Below are 23,342 nucleotides of genomic sequence, written 5' to 3' on the forward strand. Positions count from 1 at the left end.
TCAGGATGATCACTTGCTAAGGTATATAAATGTCTAACCAGTATGTTGTACACCTGAAACTAATATAACACTGCACGTCAACTGTAATTGAAAAAAATGTTTTAAATCTTCATTTTAACCTTAGCTGAATTTTCACTTTCTCTGACCCAGTCTTCTCTCCATGAACTGGGGTAAGGAGACATGTGCACAGTGACGAAAAAGGAGGTTCAGATCATGTTTGTCGTGTTCACCTGGCATTTCGTGGTCATTAACGAGTGAATTAATGACCTGAATAAAACTGCTTACTTAAAATACAAAACTCTTAAAGAGCAAAAGAAGGGAACAAGTATTGTCCATGCAATAGACCTTTGGAGTTTATTGAATAATAGAACTAACTAAATATCTTCTCAAGAAATTCATTCTTTAAAAGATTCCTACAGGGCACAAACATGTAATTTCTGTAAATATTATTATTGCCCCTCTCCCCCAAAAAAAGATTTTAGAAAGTTTGGAAATAATAGACTCTCTTATTAATCTCATATCAGTCTGTCATAGGTCAGTATGTGACTGAAACTATATTGAATTTTTCAGTATGTGACTGAAACTATATTGAATTTTTCTATGTATTTTTTAAATCATTAAGAAAATCACAGAACATGGAGCAAATCAAATAAAAATTTAAAAAAAAAACTACTTACACCATCATAAAACCCTTTTAGATATAATTTCTCTTTTGCTTCTGCAAGCTTTTCTCGGTCACTCTGGCTCTGAACTTTCAACTCATCACAAATGGTTACGGCAGAGAGATTTCCAAAACCAGGGATTTCAATGACTGGCACCTGCAAAAAATGACGACATCAGGAACTCATTCACCCTGAATGAACACGCACAAAAAGAACATCGTCCTTTTTTTATTTTGGGTCTCTTCTATCCCACCAAGTTATTTCAGATTCTATGTATCATTGTAACAGGACCAAGCACTAGGAAGTCACACTCACACAGTGACCGACAAACATCCCGGTGTGAATCTGTCTTCCTTCTCTCCACAGGACTGACCCAAACCTGTACAGCAGCCCCCACGGTGTCCCTCCCTTACTACACATTCACCTTCCCCAGCTCTCACCCTACACTGGCATCAAATCAACTAAATAACACAAACTGGCAAAATTGTGTTAACAACTAAATTTTCAAAGGGTCTTGTTTTTGGTTTCTAGTAAGTGCTCTGGATTTTTCATGAGAGGTATTTGTCAGTAATTTAATTTTTTCTACTGCAGGCATTAATATGAAAACATTAACATTTTGTCCTTAGAAGCCTGGAAATTGGCCAAACAATCAGAATAAGCTACATAAAACTGGTGATGCTAAATGGCCATTTGTTTATTCCAGAATTTCAGGTGCCAGGTGCTAAGAAAATGCTTGTTAGTTTTTCTCTCTTATCCTCCATAGCAGCTACCAAATTAAAATAAACTCTCAAGTAAACTCCCTCTTATTTCCATACTCCATTAATTACTTAATTTTGTTACAAGGAAAATGTAAGCTTTTTTCCTCTGATAAAGATATGGACCTGGCTGGTGTAGCTCAGTGGATTGAGCGTGGGCTGGGAACCAAAGTGTCCCAGGTTCGATTCCCAGCAAGGGTACATTCCTGGGTTGCAGGCCATAACCCCCAGCAACCGCACATTGATGTTTCTCTCTCTCTCTCTCTCTCTATATCTCTATCTCTATCTCTATCTCCCTCCCTTCCCTCCTTAAAAATAAGTAAAATCTTAAAAAAAATAATCAAGTACACATTTAAAAAAAAATTTAAAAAAAAACAAAAACTAAGATATGGATATGAATATACTGAGAAATCTCTGTACTCACTGGCTCAAATGGCAAGACCATGTCATCTCTAATTCCATACTTTGCTCGTAAGGCCTACAAAAGAATTGCAAGTTAACATTAATGATCAACACTTCATTGGTATAATCATTTAATCATTGAGAGAAGAAACCCCCAAGCTGTTTATAAAGCTCTTATTTCTTCTCCTTTCCATACAGAGCAATTTTTTATCTTTACCAAATATCTCGAGAAGGAATCTAGGATTTCTAAAGACTCAAAGTTTAGGTTATAATGGCTTAAATGATGAAACTGTACAGTCAAAGCAAAAATTCACACACACACACACACACACACACACACACCCCACTTAAAATAAGGTTTATATTCTAAGTTGCAATAAAAATGTATCAGAAACCTTTTCAGAAGTTTAAGGAAATCCATCACATCAATCGATTAAAAAAGAAAAATTCATACGATCATATCAACACATGCCAAAAAAAATATGACCAAACCCAATACCCATTCATGATAAAAACTCTCAGTAAACTAGAATAGAGAGGGGCTTACTCACCTTCATAAAGACTATAAAAAACTTACAGCTAATGTCACACTTAATGATGAGAAACTCAAAGCCCTCCCACTAAGAACAGGTAAAGGTAAGGATGTCCCCTCTCATCACTACTTCTCAACATCACACTGCATATTCTCGGTAATACAATAAGGCAGGAAAAGAAAAGGTATACAGGTTGGCTTAATGATCAACATAGAATATCCAAAAAAGAGTAATTTTTTTAAAAAGTCCTCCTGAAACTAGTAAGCAATTATAGCAAGGTTGCAGGATAAAAGGTTAATACACAGCCCTGGCTTGTGTGGCTCAGTGGATTGAGCACCAGCCTGCAAACCAAAGGGTTGCTGGTTTGATTCCCAGTTGGGGCACATCCCTGAGTTGCGGACCAAGTCCCCAGTAGGGGGCGCAATGGAGGCAAACACACACTGATGTTTCTCTCCCTCCTGTCCCCTCTCCCCAAAAATAAATAAAATCTTAAAATAAATAAATGAAAGGTTAATATACAAAAGTCAATTACGTTCCTATATACCAACAAATGAGTAGAATTTAAAATTAAAAACATAATACCATTTACATTAGCATTCCAAAAATTAAATACTTAGGTAAGAAACTAACAAAATATATACAAGACCTAGGTGAGGAAAACTATAAAACTCTGATGAACAAAATCAAAGAGCTAAAAAAATGGAAAAATATCCCATATTCAAGGGGTTGGAAGACTCAATATTTTCAAGATTTCAGTTGTTCCCAACTTGACCTATAGATTTAATGCAATCCCAGCAATTTATTTTTTGGATGTTGCCAAAGAAATTCTAAAGTTTACATGGAGATGCAAGAGACCCAGAACAGACAACTAAACACTGAAGGGCAAGAACAAAGCCGCAGGACTGATGCTATTCAACTTGAAGAATTACTATAAAGCTATAGTAATCAAAAACCAACGGAGCAATGGAACAGAACAGATGGCCTGTAGGCCCCCATAAATACAGTCAATCAATGCCTGACAAAGGGGCAAAGGCAATACAATGAGGCAAAGACAGTATCTTTGACTATCGTTGCTAGAACAAATAGATGTACACATGCAAAAAAAGTGAATTAAACACAGGCTTTGCACCTGCACAAAAATTAACTCAAAATAGATCATAGACCTAGATATAAAACTCCAAGCCATAAAACATAGGTGAAAACGTAAATGGCCTTAGGTACAGTGATGGCCTTTTTGGATACAACAGCAGAGAAATAACCTATAAAAGAAATAATCGATAAGCTAGACTTCATGAAAATCAAAAACTTCTGCTTTGTAAGACATTATCAAAAGAAATATAAAACAAGCAACAGACCAGAAAAAATATTTATAGAAGATGTATCTGATAAAGGACTGTTATCCAGAATATATAAAGAACTCTTAAAACTCAATGATAAGAAAACAAACAACCTGATTAAAAAATGAGCCAAAGACCTTAACCTTAACACCTTACCAAAGGTATACAGAGGGCAAATAAGCCTATGAGGAGATGTCCACATCATATGTCATCCGGGAAATATAAATCAAAAGAATAATGAGATACCGCCACACACCTTATTAAAACAGTCAAAATTCTAAACACTGATAACACCAAATGCTAGTGAGGATGTGGAGCAACAGGTACTCTCACAAGGTGGGAATGCAAAATGGTACAGGCATTTTGGGAGACAGTTTGGCAGTTTCATACAAAACTAAACAGATTCCTACCATATGCTCCAACAATCACATTATTTGGTATTTACTCAAGAGAGCTAAAAAGTTACGTCCACACAAAAACCTGCACATGAATGTTTATAGCAGCTTTATTCATAACTGCTAACCAACTTATTAGCAACCAAGATGTTCTTCAGTAGGTAAACTGATAAACCATGGTAATCCAGACAGAATATTATTCAACACTGAAAAGCAGTAAGCTATCAAGCTATGAAAAGACATGGAGAAACATTAAATGCTATTACTAAGTGAAAGAAATCAATCTGAGAAGGCTATATACTGTAAGGTTCCAACTACATGACATTTTGGAAAAGGTAACACCCTGAAGACAAGCAGACAGTGGTTGTCAATGTTGGGAGGATGGGGAGAGATGAACAGGAAAAGCACAGAAAACTACTAAAGCAGTGAAAATGCTCCGCATGATACAAAAATGATAGATATATGTCATTATACATCTGTCCAAATCCACAGAATGCACAAAACCAAGATTAACCCCTAAGGTGAACTATGGACTTTGAGTGACTATGATTGCCAATGTAAGTTCATCCTGGTAAAAAGGTGCCACTCTGGAGAGTGATGTTGATAACGGGGAGGCTGTGCGTGTGCTGGAGCAGGGGGCACATGGGAAATCTCTGTACCTTCCTCTCAATTTTGTTGTGAACCTAAAACTGCTCTGAAAAAATAAAGTCTTTAAAAAAAACATTCTATTCAACATTCTATCCAAAAATATATATATATATATTCAAAATTCAAACCACAAGAAAATATATATACATCAAGAAATAAGTCAGAAATTACAGTTCAAAGCTACATGTGTAGCCTTTTAGCCTAATCCCATAGTGTAGTTCAGCGGTACCTGACCAAGTGGATGATGAGCAGAAAAAACAATGTGAGACTCAGATACTCACTTGCTTTTTCTTCAAGTCCCTGAGGGCAGCAAAATCATCAGGAGAGTCGGAAGGAACACTTGTGACTACACCAGTGCCTTGTGAAACAGAGCGAGGGACTGATTAATATAGCCAGATGTGACTACCACAGTATTTCCCTAGAGAAACAAACTCTTTACCTTTATCCTCCTTAATGGTGAGCATTGGGAGAACGTAGATCACCTTGTATGATGTTAGAGGTGCAGAAAGGGATGCACCAAGAATTTCCTGTGGAAGGAAAAGATGAGCATAAATGGTGAAGAAACTTAGTTTAACTAATAAAATTGAAAACAATGTTACTATTTTATTTTTTAAATTTATTTATTTACTTTATTTTTAGGGAGGGAAGGGAGGGGGGAGAGGGAGAGAGAGAGAGAGAGAGAGAGAGAGAGAGAGAGAGAGAGAGAGAGAGAGATATCAATGTGCGGTCGCTGGGGGGTTATGGCCTGCAACCCAGGAATGTACTCTGGCTGGGAATCGAACCTGGGACACTTTGGTTCCCAGCCCGCGCTCAATACAATGTTACTATTTTAAACCCAAGAAGCTAGAAATCAAAAAATATATGAAATAAAGCAAAAGTCATTCTTTTATACCAACTAGACCAAAAATCATTGTAAATAATTATTAAGGTCTTAAAGAAATTAGAACACGAACACATTACTTGTGACATGGTACCCCTTAAGGAAAATAACATAGAATCCATAGGAAAAGCCACAAAAATAAGCCCTGGCTGGTGTAGCTCAGTGGATTGAGCACGGGCTGCGAACCAAAGTGTCGCAGGTTTGATTCCCAGTCAGGGTACATGCCTGGGTTGCAGGCCACAGCCCCCAGCAACCGCACATTGATGTTTCTCTCTCTCTCTCTCTATCTCCCTCCCTTCCCTCTCTAAAAATAAATAAATAAAATCTTAAAAAAAAAAAAAAGCCACAAAAATGTTCACACAACTCAGACCCAGCAATCCAATCCTAGAAATGTACCTCAAAGTTTAAGAAAAAAAAACCTGTTTTTCTTTGAGAAGTCTGCCTAATGCTGTGTTAACCTAGGAACAAATAAAACTTTAAATGATAGAAAAATTATTTAATAAAATATGAGACTTCAACAAGCTAGGATACTGTATATCCATTTTAAATGATAATTGGAAAGACAAAGTTAATTAAAACGATCTATCTGGTTTCTCTTAAAAAAATATCAGAAGACGTAACAATATTGGACCCATATTCCCATATGCGACCAACAGCTTACAGCTGCTTGTTTAGCTAAGGAATGAACTTTTCAGTTCCACACAGTCCCCACCCACCCCACCGTATTAGATAAGCTGCTCATCTAGCATTTACAGTAATACGGGTGAAAGCTAACTACTGTACCCGTCTTAAAGGTTGAAAGCTAGTTTTTAATTTATACCATGCATTTTCCTCACCCCAGAATCTGCTCAAATTAACATGGAAAGAAGTTGCATTAGAGATAGTTAAAAATCTGTGTCATTAATACTGTTCCCAAAAACTGCTCAGACAGAACTCCAACATCAGGTACAATACTAACGGGACATAACAGAAAAAAACAGGGAACAATCAGACACCCATTACAGAGAAAGGGTCACTGCACTGTGGTGCAGTCAAACAGTGGACCACCTCTGCAGGAGGACAGTGAGGACTCACTATGAAATGGACATGAGACAGCCTTCTGGAAAACTGGAACTGTTCTACATTTCGATTTGAGTGATGCTGACATGAGTGTGTATACACATATGAAAATGCACCAAAATACACACTTAGGATTTACACATTTGACTGCAAGTATGTCTCAATTTTTTAAAATGTTAATGCTTTTTCCTCAAGTTTCACTGTTGGAATTTTTTTTTCTAAATTTATATACTAAAATAGAAAGTCTGCTACCAAACTTACCTCTCCCATTAATTCCTTAACAACCGGCACCACGCCACTGTCTTTGGTAAAGCCCTGGTATGACATATTTCTGGCAGCTCTTTGGGTACAAATGAATATATCACCATTTGCTGTCTCGAACCCAATGTACTTCATATCAGGGCGAACCCAACAGTTTGTCTGTCCAAACATGGTCTCAGGTCTGAGAGTAGCAGCTACCAAGAAGATATTTTTCCCTTTCAGGCCACTAAGAAGAAAAAAGATATATTAAAGCAAAAAAAAAAAATGTTGTGGATTCTATCACAAGTATCTGATATTCGAACAGCTGAAGCATAACTCTTTGGCAAGCCTACCTTAATTTGGGTGGATATGGCTCAAGCACTTTCAACTTGATTAAAGTATATTCCTGAGGGCCAACACCCTAAACAAAGAAACAAAACAAAAATTTGAGAGGAAAAAAGACTTAGATTACACCTCCTAATCTATGTGAGAGATAGGATTCAAATTCCTAAGATCAGTTCTTGCATTGTTAGATGAATTCTTTCTTCCAATGAAGGGACTACAAGTGGTGTGCCAGCCACATCCACATGGATGTCTAATGTGTAAGAAGTGCCCTGGGGGACCACCCTTCCACCCCACACCAGAACTCAGAAACACAACCCAGACTCCACTGGGTAGGGATGGTTTGTTGAGAACTCCCTTGAAAGGGTAGGACAGAAAAAAAAAACTCCTTGGAATAATCGATTAAAACAGTTTTGTTTGTTTTTTTGCCAAAATGAGAACAAGAAGACAGCAATGCCACAGAGTAGTTATTACAGACACACACTGGACCCAGGGTCAGGTGAGGTGCATTTAAAAGCTAGCTTGGCTCCTTGAAGCTTTACCCAAGGGAGTCACAGTCTCTTTGAGCCTCACACAAGACTGTCCTGAGGAGCACATAAGACAACGGACACAAAAATGCTTTGAAAAATTATAAAATACTATTGAAATTTAGGATATCACTACCATTGACTAATTAAAACTTAATATAGTCAGTAAACTGGGCCTTCTGAAGTCTCTCAAAGTTTTCAAAATTTTGATCAAGTCTCACTCCTATCAGATAAGTAACATCATTATTGAGGGCTGATTGTTGTAAGCAGTCACTAGACTACAAATGCATTGAAAGGTGGCAACAGACGATGACACACTCACTGGGACTCCTAAATGCAGGTGCTGGCATGTTGGTTTCCTGTGCAAAGGCTTTAGGCAAATCCCCCTTGCTGCACTCAAGCAGTACCAGGAATAATGTTAGTAATGTGTCCTACAGGAACGTAGGGTGAACTGGCATCACGATGACTAAAAGTACTTTGAGAATAAGCAAGTAGGTATATAATCAAAGCAAGAACAAATGGAATCTGTGTGCACTCGTCAGCCCTGAATCTCACTGCCTTTCCCCATGCTCTTTTCAGAGCACAGCAGTCTCCAGGCAGTGCTTTGCAAACGTTAGCATGCACATGAATCACATCGAGAGCTTATTAAAAGACAGATTCCTGGGCCCCAGAGCTTCTAATTCAGCAGTTTGGGGTGAGGATCAGAACTGCCTGTCTATCAGAAGCTGATGCAGCTGTTCAGGGGCCACTCTTGGAGAAGCAAGGCCCTAGACAAGATGCAGGAACCCATAATGGCATTCCGCCTCCCTCTTCACTGCCACCAGAGTATCACTACGATACACCTCAGCACTGGAATAAAGTTGTGTTTTAGGATTCTATTTCTTTTTTTTTTTAAGATTTTATTTACTTATTTTTAGAAAGAGGGGAAAGGAAACATCAGTGTGTGACAGATATATGGATCTGTTGCCTTTTGCACGCCCCCTACTAGAGACCTGGTCAGCAACCCAGGCATGTGCCCTGACTAGGAATCGAACCAGAGACCTTTCAGTTCACAGGCTGGCACTCAATCCACTGAGCCACACCAGCCAGTGCTGATCTATTTCTTAAAGCTCTACGGTCATATGAAGAATTATTAACAGTAGCTACTCTGTGTCACAAATACCTCTCCAGTTTGTCTATCATGATCCATACAAGGCTGTCCATCTTTTGGAGAATAAATGGTATACCTAAAAAATAAGTGACAAATATTGCTATAATATACACGTTTTAGCCTAACATATTTGCCAGTGCTGTCGCTAACATCTTACAATATTTCTTTTAACTGAGCAAATGCCTACATCTACTATTTATACTTTTATGGGTAGTTCTATTGCCAATCTAGTTATTTAATAAAAGATTTCTGCCTTCATCAACAACAGATTAAAAATTTAAATTCACTTATCAAATGCAAATAGCTTTTAATTAATCTACATAATCAAGGGAGAATCTTAAACAATTTATAAAACAAAAGAATAAACTAAAACACAAATAAAATTACTTTTCTGTTTGGCTGGGAATACTAAACAGAATCTTTAGTGATATCATAAAAGCCAATACTCCTATTCTCCCTGGTTCTAGCTGTCATAAACACAAAGCAGCTCAGAGGAATTAAGACACTGGCAAAACAGAAAGGAAAAGAATTCAGAACAAAAAAGAAAAGCAAAACCATAAAAAAATAAAAGAAAAGACAACAGAAAAAAGTAGCCTGTGGGGCACTGAATTACAAGAATTATAGAATTTTTGCTTTTTCATACTGAAGGACAACAAACTCACCGTTTCCCAAATTTGATTCTGTTTCTTTCTCTTAATGTTAAAAACTGCCACCTGACAAACGAATCATAGTAAGGGTTAACATCAGTAGTGATGAAGGAACGACGCCAGTCTACCTATAGGAGGAGAAAGAAAAAGGTAATTTTGTGAGAGTTCTGTATGGTCTCTTTGAATGAGAATTCCTAGGAATCAGTTCTTTACTCTTCTACTCTTCATTTTCCATCTAAAAATTATATCAAATATTAAAAACAAAAATTGAAGTTCTACCTATCATGTAGCACAATTACTACATTGATTTTTAATACGTGTATTTTTAAACACACACATATATTAAACATATAGAAATTGTAATAAACTCAAAAGGAACACTTAAATAATACCTTTAAGTATTCCTAAATGTTCTTCATATTCTTTGAATAGAATTCCTTTCTATTCAAATGCTAATGTATCGATATTCATTCTAATACGACAACCATTAAAGTATTTTACTGTTCAGATAGAGGCCCATTAGCTTCTAACCGGATAGTAAAAGTACCAATTCATTAGAGCACTTCAGATAATACCTGGCCCAAATCTCATAAATGTAAATGTGTTCTTTGTATTTTCTGAAACTACGTGATGACAGGCATACCTTCAAACCCATTCTCTTCAGATCCTGAATGGCCAGTGGTGGGAAATAATCCAGCCAATGTTCTGCTTCAGAAAATTTGACTATCTCTTCATCAGCCAGACCAAGCGATTTCATAATGCTCCACTGGTATTTAGAAGACCCAGCTTTAGCGGCAGCTTTACTCTGAAAATAACCAGCAAAAACACACTCCATCAAAGAACAACCGACACCTTAACAAATTCTAGGACCACAATAACTGGAAGTGAATAATCCCATTTGGTAATTTTTTAAATTCCCAAACAACACTGTTGATATGTCAGAATACTGCAGGATTTAGATAGACCATTTGCTTGCCAAACTATACAGTTTGATGACCGCTAGGACTCATATACCAAGGAAATCTACCAAGTGGGTGGAACCATGAAGACCTATCATCACAAAGACAAGATCTCAACGCCAAACCTCTATTTCCCTCTCCCAATAGCACACCCATCTTTTTCCGTTTTGATGGCTTAGACTATACTCACAAGAGTTTGTTCATTTTCCAACCTTTACCAATACCAAAAAGGCAACCAATGCCAGGGGGTGGAAGTAGGCAAAGGGTTTAAACTACAAAAAGGCAGGACAGGGAGTTTTGGAGGTGATGGAACTACTCCACATGATATGGCAATGGTAGAAACATGACCCATGCACTTGTCAAATCAATACAACTATACACCACAAAGAGTGAATTCTTTTTAAATGTCCATCTTTTAAATCATTTTACTTTATGATCTGGTTCATTTCAATTTCTGACTAATATTCAGTCTCCACATAACTTCTCTTTTATATCCCTAGTTACAGGACTTCTGTTCAGCTAGGCTTCAGGTTGTTCTCAAGGGTGGCTGATCTATAATTTAGTTGTAATTCTGCTGTGGTCATGGGAGCAGGCGAGCACAGCATTTACCTACTCCGCCATCTTGACCAGAAGTCCAAGAATTAATATTTTTTAAAACTCAACCAGGATGTTGGAGGAAGCCAGGCTGGAATGCAAAGTATAAGAAAGGTATCTAAGTATATTATATTATAAATATATAACATAACCACTCTGAAGGGAATGAGGAGGGAGCTATGGAAGTAACTTTGAAAAACAGTGGGTTAACTAAAAGACAAAAAGAACTCTATACTAACGTTGTCCTTTATTTGGTAAAATTATTTCTCCCAGGGTTATAGGTTAGCAATTCTAAAACTATTAGTATACTAGGACTGAACCAATTATATATACATATACTGTGAATAGTGACAGTTGGGTTTCTCACTGTTGGGAGAAAAAAGTCACCAATAAGAAAAGGAAGAACAGAATGTTAAAATGAGTCCCAGTACTATAATGGAGCAAGGTATCATGAAATTTTTTAAAATATATATACTGTGCTAGTACTTGGAATGAACATATAAATCAAACATAAATGTAAAACTTTAACCAAAATAAGCATCATCCATCACCAAACCTTTTTTCCTTTAGCTTTATCCTTAATTATTATATCTTCTGTTTTAGCACTGGCTTCTTCCTCTTCCTCTTCTTCGTCTGGAAAATCAGGAGGGCAACCATATAGCTCTATTTCTCTTTTCAACTTATCGGCACATGCCTAAACAAACACAATGTTAGAAACAATGAAGTTCAAAATTCAAGGTAGAAATAATCTGGGTTTTTTGTTGCTCGTATGGCCACCTAAAACTGACTGTGAAATTTCTGCAATGTATCCAATATAAATGGATCATTACAGAAAACCCAAATGATACAAATCACGTACCCCTAAATTCACTAATTTATAGCATTTTACATTCACTCAGCAAGCACTTATTTAACACCCAGAATACTCAATGTAGTATACTATATGTTAGGCATTAGAAGTACAAGGGTATATAATATATTGTATAACGTGTTATTATTTTGAATAACAATATTAATAATAGCATTTCTCAATTTAATGGTTGTTATATACTCTATTAGTTATCATCACGAACAGGTATGAAGTCAGAAAATGGACCCAGAGACAGAGATGAGATGATCCATCCCAGCTTATAAAGCTAGCAAGCTGCAAAACACACACAGGAGCCTGGACTTCCCACCCCCGCTCTCAGTTATACCACGACAAGTCCACCGTCAAAAACAAAGATGACACCAAGGAGGTAGTGTTCAAGGTATGAAAAAAACACAAATATAAAATTGTCAATTTTAAAAAGTGGACTCTCTTATGCAGAAGAATTTCAGTTAATAAATGAGGAAAGAATGACACCATTGTACCACCACCAATTCAATAATTCAAACAAACAAGGAACATCAAAGGATGCCAAACCACTGGATTATTGGGTAACCAGATATTCACAGGCTCTCAAAGTATTACTTTCTGCCTCTCCTACAGGTTACCTTTTAATTAAAAAAAGGGAAAAGCCACCTTCAGAATGAAAAAGTCTGACAGACATTAACTTAATACCACTAAAATGGTTCAGACTGCCATTGTATGCCTTTTGATGTGATACAGCGGGAAGTTTACACCTGACCTATGTAATCTTTTCAAAATAACCCAAGTCTGATCACAAAGAAACAATAAAAAAAAAACCTCAAAATATGGGATGTTCTATGAAATTCTTCAAAGATATCAATGTTGTGACAAACTAAAGAGAAATGATAACAAAATACAATGTGTGATCCATAAAATAAAAAGTAAAAAAACACCAGAAAGGACATTTTAAGATAACTACCCACACTTAACTACATATTAGATCAAGAAGATGATACTGCATCAATGTTAAACTTCTCCAAGGGGATAATGGCACTGTGATAATGCAGAATGCCCTTATTCTCAAAAGACCATGCTGCAGTATTCAGGGGAGACATGTCATGGTGCTACAACTTACTTCCAAAGAATTCATAGAAAAGGCAAGAAATAAGCATGTATGTATCTATGTGTTTGAGAGACAGAAGTAAATTTTGGCAAATGTCGATACTTAGTAATTCTAAGTGAAGAGCGAATTGGTGTTCACTGTACTATCCTTTCACTTTTTCTGTAAGTCTGACATTTTTTACAATAGAAGGTTGAAGAATAAAAAGAATAAAAAAAATCTGAGTTAAATTTCCTAAACCTGTAACATTTAGGGAATCCCTTTGACTCTAGTTTTCTGGTCTATTCTTTATCAAGAATTATTTCTAATATAAATTAATGATAAATGAAGACATTTGCAAAAATGATCAAAATATGGTAAGTGTTTATTACTTTATGCCAACATCCTATATGTATGAATGCTCAAAACACTGCACATTTTCCTTGGTAGAAGTTATTGTCTAATTCTGACACAGAAGTATGCATATATGACAACCAAAAGATATCAAATCACTTAAACCATATTAATGTGTGCCCTTTATAGAAACACTTCTTGAAATGTTTTTAAATATAATTTTCCCTATAATAAGTTCATTTCAAAGACACTTTAATATAGAAGCATTTGAAAGTCCTATTTTAGGTTCTCAAACTGTATATTTCTATTTGCTCTAAGCCAAAAAGAGTAGAAACCAATCCCTAAAGCCATCTTACCTTAATAGGCATTCCAGTACAGTGTAAACCAAAGGGAAACAGGCAAATCTTTCCTTTCAATCTCTGGTACCCTACTGCAAACTAGAAAAAGAAAATTAAATTTAAATCACAAATGTTTATGCTAGGTGAATAGAAAATGCTAACTTTTCACAAAGAGCATCAGCCCAGTTTTCCTCTTCACATCCTCCTTTAAAACACAGGCAATATTTTACAGTCATTCCGAAATTCCAACCCACTATCCCTTTTTTGTGTCTTTTCACCAACTTAGAAATTACTTGTGAACATACATACCTAGATCTCTGCACACATACATACATAATACATGAAAATTAAATTACTTAAGTATAAAAGTTATGCCTAAAATTAAGGAAATCTAAGTTCTCTTAACAGGAAATGAATTCTATACATATTATTTTCTTCAAATTAGTATTTATTAAAGACCCGCCATCCCATTATATTAAATGGAGGAAGCTTTACCTCACATTTGGACAAAGAAAACGTGTGTCCCAAATGAAGCCGCCCATTCATGTATGGATACGGGAAGGTGACGAAGCACTTGCCCTTGCTGCCGAACAGTCATATAAAAAGGAAAGCACAGACAGGAAAATGTTAAATGCCTTTTACAATGAAGGACTATGGTAAAGGGAATTACTGCTGTAAATAATGTGTTTAAACTGTAGTTATTTAAATAACATTTAAAATTAAATTCATAAACCCCCAAATTAAAAGCTCCCTAAAATTAAAACTTACTGTTGAAAAACTAGGACATTTATAGGTGGCTATTAAGAAATAAATATAGTTGGAGGTTTAACTTAAGTTAAAATGTTTGAGTAAAGGTAATATACTAAAAATTAAATTTTTAAGACTGTTAGGAATGTTTTACTGATTAAATGAGATTTGTTTTTATTAGATATATAAAGCAATTCAAACTCCCTCAGATAAAACATCCTCAATATTGCATGGTATAGTGTAAATTCATCTAAAAAGCACCTTTTAAAGCTGTTTTATTATGTTCTTTTTTTCTAATCAAGTGTACCTAACATACATATATAAGTTATGAAGCACAATAAAATGAACACCTTTAAACTCACCATCCAACTTTTGAACCCAGTGAAGCTACCTATGTGTTCTTGCCTACTCTGCCACTAGAAATAGCCATCATCTTATTTTTTAACATTTTATTTACTTTTTTTATTTTTAGAGAGAAGGGAAAGGAGGGAGAAAAAGAGGGAGAAAAACATCAGTGTGTGGTTGCCTCTTTCATGCCCCCCACTGGGGACCTGGCCCACAACACAGGCATGATTCCTGACTAGGAATCAAACCGGCAACCTTTCGGTTTGCAGGAAGGCACTCAACCCACTGAGCCACACCAGCCAAGGCAGAGAACCATTATCCTGAGGTTCACTTTTTCATTCCTTTGTTTTTGAATAGTTTGTACCTATGTCCATGCCCTTAAAAGTGTATCATTTAAACTTCTGGCCAAAATGGAGGCATAGGTAGACACACGGTGCCTCCTTGCACAACCAAAATAAGGACAACAATTCAGAAACAAAAAACAACCAGTACTGACAGGAAATTGAACTGTATGGAGATCCAACAACCAAGGAGTTAAAGTAGACATATTCATCCAAACCAGTAGGAGGGGTGGAGTTGGGGGCTGGGCGGAGAGGAGTCATGGCAAAGCGGTGGCAGGCGGACCCTGGCACGTGAGGCAGCAGCTGGCAGACCCAGTAAGGCAGCAGATAGTGGAGGGGCACGGTGCACAAGGCTGCTGGCGGACCAGGTGGTCCCACATTCACGCACAAATAAACCAGGCAAAACTGGGGAGCAAGACAGACCACGCAACCCAGGATCCCAGCACCAGGACATAAAGCCTCAAAACACTGACTGAAAACACCTGTGGAGGTTGAGATGCCAGGAGAAACTCCCAGCCTCACAGGAGTTCACTGGAGAGACCCACAGGGTCCTAGAACGTACACAAGCCCACCCACCCAGGAATCAGCACCAGAAAGCCCAGGTTGCTTGGGGGAAGCAGGGGAAGTGATTGAAATCCAGCAGAGAGCAGAGCAAGCGCCAAGGTTCCCTCTCGGACCTCGCCCCCATAAAAACGTCACAACACAGCAACCTGGGTTACCCACCCAGGTGAATACATAAGGCTCCACCCCTCACTACATTACAAGCGCACTGAGACAAAAAAAAAAAAAAAGGCCCAAATGAAAGAATAGATCAAAGCTCCAGAAAAAATAGGACAATGAAAAGAGAGCCAACCTATCAGATGCACAGTTCAAAACACTGGTAATCAGGATGCTCACAGAATGGACTGAATTTGGTTGCAAGTTAGATGAAAAAATGAAGGTTATGCTAAGTGAAATAAAGGAAAATGTACAGGGAACCAATAGTGATGGGAAGGAAACTGGGACTCAAATCAATGGAGTGGACCAGAAGGAAGAAAGAAACATCCAATCAGAAAAGAATACAAAAACAAGAATTCAAAAAATGAGGAGAGGCTTAGGAATCTCCAGGACATCTTTAAATGTTCCAACATCGGAATTATAGGGGTACCAGAATGGGAAGAGGAAGAGCAACAAGTGGAAAAGTTATTTGAACAAATAATAAAGGAGAACTTCCCCAATCTGACAAAGGAAATAGACTTCTAGGAAGTCCAGGAAGCTCAGAGAGTCCCAAAGAAGTTGGACCCAAGGAGGAACACACCAAGGCACATCAGACTTACATTAGCCAAGATGAAAGATAAAGAGAGAATCTTAAAAGTAGCAAGAGAAAAGGAGACAGTTACCTACCAAGAAGTGCCCATAAGACTGTCAGCTGATTTCTCAAAAGAGACCTTACAAGGCAAGAAGAGGCTGGAAAGAAGTATTCCAAGTCATGAAAGGCAAGGACCTACATCTAAGATTGCTCTACCCAGCAAAGCTTTCATTTAGAATGGAAGGGCAGATAAAGTGCTTCCCAGATAAGGTCAAGTTAAAGGAGCTCATCGTCACCAAGCCCTTATTATGTGAATTGTTAAGGGTCTTACTTAAGAAAAATAAGACAAAAAGCACATACAGTAAAATGACAGCAAACTCACAGTTATTAACAACCACACCTAAAACTAAAACAAAAGCAAACTAAGCAAATAACTAGAACAGGAACAGAACCACAGAAATGGAGATCACATGGAGGGTTAGCAACAGGGAAGTGGGAGGAGGAGAGAGGGGGAAAAGGTACAGAGAATAAGTAGCATAGATGGTAGGTAGAAAATAGACAGGGGGAGGGTAAGAATAGTATGGGAAGTGTAGAAGCTAAAGAAGTTATATGTATGACACATGGACATGAACTAAAGGGGGGGAATGTGGGTGGAGGGGTGCAGGGTGGAGGGGAGTGAAGGGGGAAATGAGACAGCTGTAATAACATAATCAATAAAATATATTTTAAAAATCTAATTGTGGTAAGAAGTCTCAATAAACATAAATCATTCAAATAAATATTTAAAAAGTATATCATTTAGTTTCACCCACTTATGAGCCTTATTAAAAATGGTGTATTTCATATAGACTTCTGTAATTTGCTTTTCCCCCCTCAGTGTAGTGTCTCTAAGTTCCTTCAGCATGGCTGCACGTAGCTGCAGATCATTTTCTTTCACTGAACAAAGAAGCTTTTCAGTTCATTTTAGAGGACTTTAAATTACCTTAAAGTTGACCAAAATTATAGAACCAAATAGAAGCTTCAAAATATAAAGTATAACACCAAAGACTTTATATTACAGCAAACTCTTTTTCTCTTTAAAAACAAAAATTCCAGTAGAGTGTAGCTTGGAAGCAGGATAGACTTTAGAATCAGAAAGACCTGAAAAGAAGTCCAGGCCTGTCTAATAAGAGTGAATTGAGAATTGCATGTAGAAAGTCGTGTATTTCCTACTGCTTTTGCATATTGAACCGTAAATTGTCTGTGTCAGCTACTATTAATGCTACCAATGTATCTCCCTAATTCTAAGCAACATTGTTTTTCTACATTTCAACATGTCAAAAATTGAGATGCATCTTATAATGAACACGTATGTTTATTGTGGCACTGCTGTGGGGCAGTTATTTTGTTTTCACTCCTCCTCAATATCACATCATTGTCTACAGTTTGTCTTATTATCAGTGATTCTTAACATTGAGGCTATACAGCATTTATGATACATGATCTTCAAATACAGATACCTTTAAAAATTTACATTTTGTATCTGTGAAGATGATTATCACTATAATATCAGTTTCTTTAATAGAAGGATTTCATTTTACCAGTCAGCAAAGATAAAATTTCAAAGCATCATCTTTTATCTGAATAATTGAAAAATTATTTTTTAAAAACCCTTAATAGAAAAGAATCCTTTAAGAATTCCATAAGAAAGAAGACCCTAATTTTAAATACAGAAAATGGAAGTCACCACCTTCAGCCCATTTTAGACATTCTAAAAGCAACCTGCTGTATGTTTTCCACAAAACAGGTTCTGTTCCATAAAGCCAACCGTTTTAGAAACACAATGTGCAGAACTTCACAAACTATTACTCACCTAGCCTGCTTCTCTGAATTGGATGCATTGACCTCAAATACTTTCTCGGTATCCCATTTCTGTTGAATTTCTTTCTCAATCTTCTTCAAAAAGTCCACTTTGGCCGTTCCTTTTCTTTCCTATTAGAAACAAAAGAGATAGAATAACGAACCCAGTCTATACTTCAATAGATTTGCTTTAAAAAAATGGGTTCACCCAGAACTGAGCTGTTCAGTGATGGATCCATTTTTTCCACAGTTATATTGAAATTTAAATGAATGAGACTAAAAGTTAGGGTTATTGTGACCTATACACTTCAAACCTCAAAGGGATGGTTAAAGAATTACTTAAATGTATAAAAAGCTTTGAAATACTCTTTTGTGAAACATTCCTATTTAGTTAAAATACATCAGTACAGGGGTTGACAAAGGTAGACTTACAGGTGTTTGTAAAATAATACAATACTTAATAAATAATAATACAAGGTGGGTACTCACAACTGCAAACCTACTTTTGCCTCACACTGTATTTGTAAAGTACAGGATGGAGCAGTGCCTGGTTGTCAAGCTGCCGTCATACCTAGCAAAGGAGGACATTCAGACCCAAGGGACAGAGGTGGCATAGTTTTTGTTCCAAGGAGGCTGATACAGAACTCTCCAAAATGGTTATCAAACTATTAATATGAAATTAAAATGAAATACAGAATGGCATCCATGACTCCAGTAGAATGGATCTACCTGGCAACATTCCTATCATCCCTGAAGCCAATCTGGGATGAAAGTGACAAAACACGCGTGATCACTCTACCTCTGAAAAAAGAAGAAAGGATAAGAGCTTCATTCTCAGCGTGTGACTGTGGTACAAAGAATTAGCTGCTAATAGTCCGTGTGCTGAGAGTGGAGTGGAACGCAGCACTTAGGGAAAGGCCAGTGTAAAATCTGGACATCAATGGACCGTACACAAATCTAATTCTGTTCTGAAAACTTAATATTAGTTTCTAGAATTTTAGTTTCTGGTATAAAATTATCTGAACGGAAATCAGATTTGCTTCGCCTTATTACCTGCTAACATTTCCAGATTCTGCAGCATTTTCAAATGGGAAAATACCTGGGCTCTACTCATACCTCGGTAACCCACTAGACAGGTGACCTTGCCAAGTCACTAACCTCTGGATCTCGGTCCCCTTTGATTGTGCCCTCCCTTTGCCCCTCCCACCCAACAATTTTAAAATTGTTTCCTATTAACATCACAGATACACCGGGTTCTTAGCTTTTTTTTTAATGGGTACACAAATTTGAAGTATTATACAAAAAGAAATTCCATGCAGTAAAAAAACATACCCTTATTTCTCCAATAACTATCTTAAATAGAGCTTGTATATTATGTAATAATACAAACTAGTAGTATTAAAATTTGGTAAGATTCAGTACAAATCTAGCATAAATTTGTCACCTCTGTTTTACTATTTTCAGTTTTAAGTGAAAGAATGGTTTACTATTCTTTCTTTTTTTTTTTAAGTAAGTATAGGAAGAGAAGTATAGGCAACAGAAAGATGATATGTCAGTCTGTGTAAGAGGTGAAATGTGGATTAAAAGAACCTTGTTACAAAGGCAAAGAGGAAATGAGAAAGAATTCCACAATGTGAAAAGTTACGGACATATAACAAGTTTATCCAGGAACCAAAGGAAAATAACATGTTTTTGTTTCTATAAATCCTGACCAAATCATAATTGCTATGAATGGAAATCATATCAAAACAAATCTTATCAGCTCAATCCCCCTTCAGAGGCTCGCTATGCTCTCAGGACAAAGTCCATAGTCTTAAATCTGGCATTTGAGGTCCTTCTTGTCTCACATCACCCAGCCTCCGGGCCACTCCCCATCCCCTCATGCCTCCATCACTACATTCCAGGCCTATTAAGCCATCTGCATTTTCTCCCAAATATGCCAAGGTCCCACTCTCACCTCTGGGCCTCTGTTCAAACTATTCCTTCTGCTCTCATACTCCACCAGCCTCTTTGCCTGGCTCTCTCCTTCTTCAGGTCTCAGCTGATTCCCCAGAGTTTATGAAATGCCATTCTAAATATGTTCCTACCTACAAATATTTCCCCGGCAGCCCTAATCACACAGAGATGTCAGTATCTGTTGGTCTTTCCCACAGGACTGCGAGTTTGTTCATGGTGGGAACTGTGTCTTTTTTTCTCATTTTATCTTCAATGTCTAGCTTACAGCAGTCTCTCAAATATTTGTTAAATATTTAAAGATTTAAAAGAGAAGAAATGAATAGCACATTGCCTGTTTTCACATACCATGAACATAAAAAAAATAGCATGGACTAGGAACTGGGTTACATACTTGAATCAAGATGCTAAGTAATTTGGACTCTTTCACGAGAATTTCCATAAAACCAAGTGTGGTTGCAGAAAGTATTTCCTTCTCCAAGAACGAATGAGGCCCTGCAGTGGTTCACTCCTTTCCATTGCTACTACTAACCCCCTTCATTTGGACCTCAGGTCCTTTGCTCCCTCTTACTGCAAAAACCTCTTAACAGGTAAGATGCCTCCAGTCTCTCCACTCCAACACACGCTAACCCATCGTCAAGTCTAATACACAAGGACCACCATTTTAAAATGAACTAGGGCAGCAATGGCAGGTAGACTATGCAATGTCTGTTAACCCCTTTCTTGCTCAGCAACAAAAGTCCAGTCGTATTCAGGGAAGTGCAGCAGAAGTGGTTAAGTGTACCCTGCTATGTTTTCAGGTGAATTAACAGTCAGGTTGACTAAGTTCTGGCAAAGGCGTTTTGGACAGAAAAAAGTAAGTCACTTCCACCAGCCCTTAGAACAGCCTGTACAACTAACTCCTAACAGCCGGCCTAACCTGCAGGTACAGTAGGCACAGTGCCAAGGGCCCACAAACTTTTAAACACTCACAAAAACATTTTAATTTCTTTTTTAAAAAATCAAGAAAAAAATAAACTTTTAGGTTTCAGAAAAGTAATATACAACATTAGATTTGTCTTTATGTCAAAATACTTGTAAAATATAAGTTTTAATATTTTTTACACAAAAAAGGGCCCACAAAGCAAAAAATGCATCTAGGGCCCAGCTGTACCTTCTAACCTTGGGTCACGGGTCACAGGAAATCCCACTGTGTTATTACCAATTTCTTCTTTACTTGAACCAACTTGAGTTCACTGCCACTGCATGCAGCTCAAAGATTCTTAGGACATTCACCCAGGGGCTTTGTGAACTCCTGGCAGGCAGCAACTTTCAGAACCTTGCGGTCACCTCAGCACCAAGTACAATGCCACAAACACAGAAGTTACATGACAAATGTTTTCTGCTTAAAAATGACCAGGTCACCCACTTGACAAAACATGAAAGCAAGTCTTCTACAAACTACTTAGAATTACATGTTTCTTTTCAATGTACTAAGCATGCTCAGTATACAATAGTTCTTTGAGGTTTCTGCTTCTCAGAAAAACTTGTTCCTCGAACCTCAGAGGTTGCCTGTAATGAAATCTGATATTGGCCCCAGCACCAACTTGTATAAGCCAGAAGTCACCTGATCACTCTGAGCCTCAATGTCTTCATGGGTTGTTCAACCAGACAATTGGTTATTTTAATGAGTTAAACGGTTATTTAACTATGTCAGGGTTCCTAAGCAGTGGCACTATTGATATTTTGGGCCAGATTCTGTTTTCAGAGTCTGTCTTGTGCACTGTTTAGGAGCACCTCTGGCTTCCACCCACTAGATGCTAGGAGCACACCCACCAACTGTGAGAATCCAGAGTCTCCAGACCAGATGTTTCCTGGGAGACTTCTGGGAGACGAAAATCACCCCCAGTAAAGAAACATTAACCAGATATTAAACTTTTTCACATATTCATAGTATTCTGCAGTTCTTAAAACACTTTGACAAACATTAACAAGTGAGCCGACCAGCAATGATCATGTCAAAGATAATGAATCTCAAGCTCGGAGACCACCATGCAACTAAATGGTTGAATGGGAGCCACCTTCTGACTTCTCTTTTTGCTTTCTCTTGATTCTCTGACCACATCTTCACTCCGCCACTTAGTAGCTGTAGAACCCTAGGCAAGTTCCTTAATCTTTTTAAGCCTGCATTTCTCTACCTGCCTATAAAGTGAGGATACTAATTATACCCACCTTGTATTATTATTAAAAGAGATAATACACATAAAGGACCTACCATAGTGCCTTACCTGTGGTAAATGCTCAAAAATGTTAACCATTATCACAGACAACTAGACATCATGTGCTTACTAGGTGTGAAAACAGCACTGTGGATATGTTTAAGTTATCATTCCATTTTTTAAAACTCACTAAAATATGTACTATACAGATGAAATGATACAATGCCTTAAATTTGCTTAAAATCCTGAGGGGGTAAGGGGTTAGGGTGAAATATATAAGAAAGGAGACTGGTTGTGAGCTGCCAGTTCTTCAAGTTGGGTCATGGGTATACAGAAGGACTTAATACTATTATCTCTACTTTGTTCACTACTTAAATTTCCCAAAGGAAATATTTTAAAACAGTAAATTTTTCTAAGTTGGCTACTATCATTATTACATTCTCAGGTCCCCTCTAAAAGACTAATATACTGTATAATTGAAAGAGATTAAAACTGTTAAAAGCTCTATAAAATAAACAGTCCTATGATGAAATGTATATTGTTTGCTCTTTATAAATTAATTTATAAAATAAAAACTAATGATCTACCCATGCTGTTCCATTTTTATTGTCTTACAAAATTTACTCTTGGTAAGGTTTCCTTTGGGAAAATAAAACTTTCCTTTATGGAAGGGTGTTTGCAAAATAAATTCCACAATGAGTTTAGAATTGGGAATAGTACAATGATTAAAAATAGGCTCCAGAATGGGAACAAATAAACTCAATTCCACATCTACCTCTTAGTAGATCTGATGCCTTATTTTCCCCACCAGTAAAATGAGGATAGTAACAGCACCTACTTCTATATGGTTGTTCTGATGAAAAATTAAGCAAAACACT

General features: G+C 37.1%; 1 protein-coding gene across 2 annotated transcripts in view; it reads right to left on the bottom strand.

Annotated features, from left to right (window-relative positions):
• The window catches only part of LARS1 (leucyl-tRNA synthetase 1), a 55,415-nt gene that overhangs the window by 28,756 nt on the left and 3,317 nt on the right, over positions 1-23,342 (bottom strand). Inside the window, exons 2-14 of one of the 2 annotated variants that reach the window (XM_028527356.2) lie at positions 18,327-18,445; positions 14,249-14,336; positions 13,772-13,852; positions 11,687-11,824; positions 10,221-10,382; positions 9,593-9,705; positions 8,943-9,006; positions 7,265-7,332; positions 6,933-7,158; positions 5,172-5,259; positions 5,014-5,090; positions 1,842-1,895; positions 678-818 (exon numbers count right to left, since the gene is read on the bottom strand). In XM_028527356.2, the coding sequence (XP_028383157.1) occupies positions 678-818; positions 1,842-1,895; positions 5,014-5,090; positions 5,172-5,259; positions 6,933-7,158; positions 7,265-7,332; positions 8,943-9,006; positions 9,593-9,705; positions 10,221-10,382; positions 11,687-11,824; positions 13,772-13,852; positions 14,249-14,336; positions 18,327-18,445 (1,419 nt within the window). Of the gene's footprint in view, positions 1-677; positions 819-1,841; positions 1,896-5,013; positions 5,091-5,171; positions 5,260-6,932; positions 7,159-7,264; positions 7,333-8,942; positions 9,007-9,592; positions 9,706-10,220; positions 10,383-11,686; positions 11,825-13,771; positions 13,853-14,248; positions 14,340-18,326; positions 18,446-23,342 lie in introns of both variants that reach the window. The other variant, XM_036014479.1, reaches the window with a different exon arrangement.

This window comes from Phyllostomus discolor, chromosome 13 (assembly GCF_004126475.2).
Source record: "Phyllostomus discolor isolate MPI-MPIP mPhyDis1 chromosome 13, mPhyDis1.pri.v3, whole genome shotgun sequence".
In the NCBI taxonomy this organism is placed as follows: domain Eukaryota; kingdom Metazoa; phylum Chordata; class Mammalia; order Chiroptera; family Phyllostomidae; genus Phyllostomus; species Phyllostomus discolor.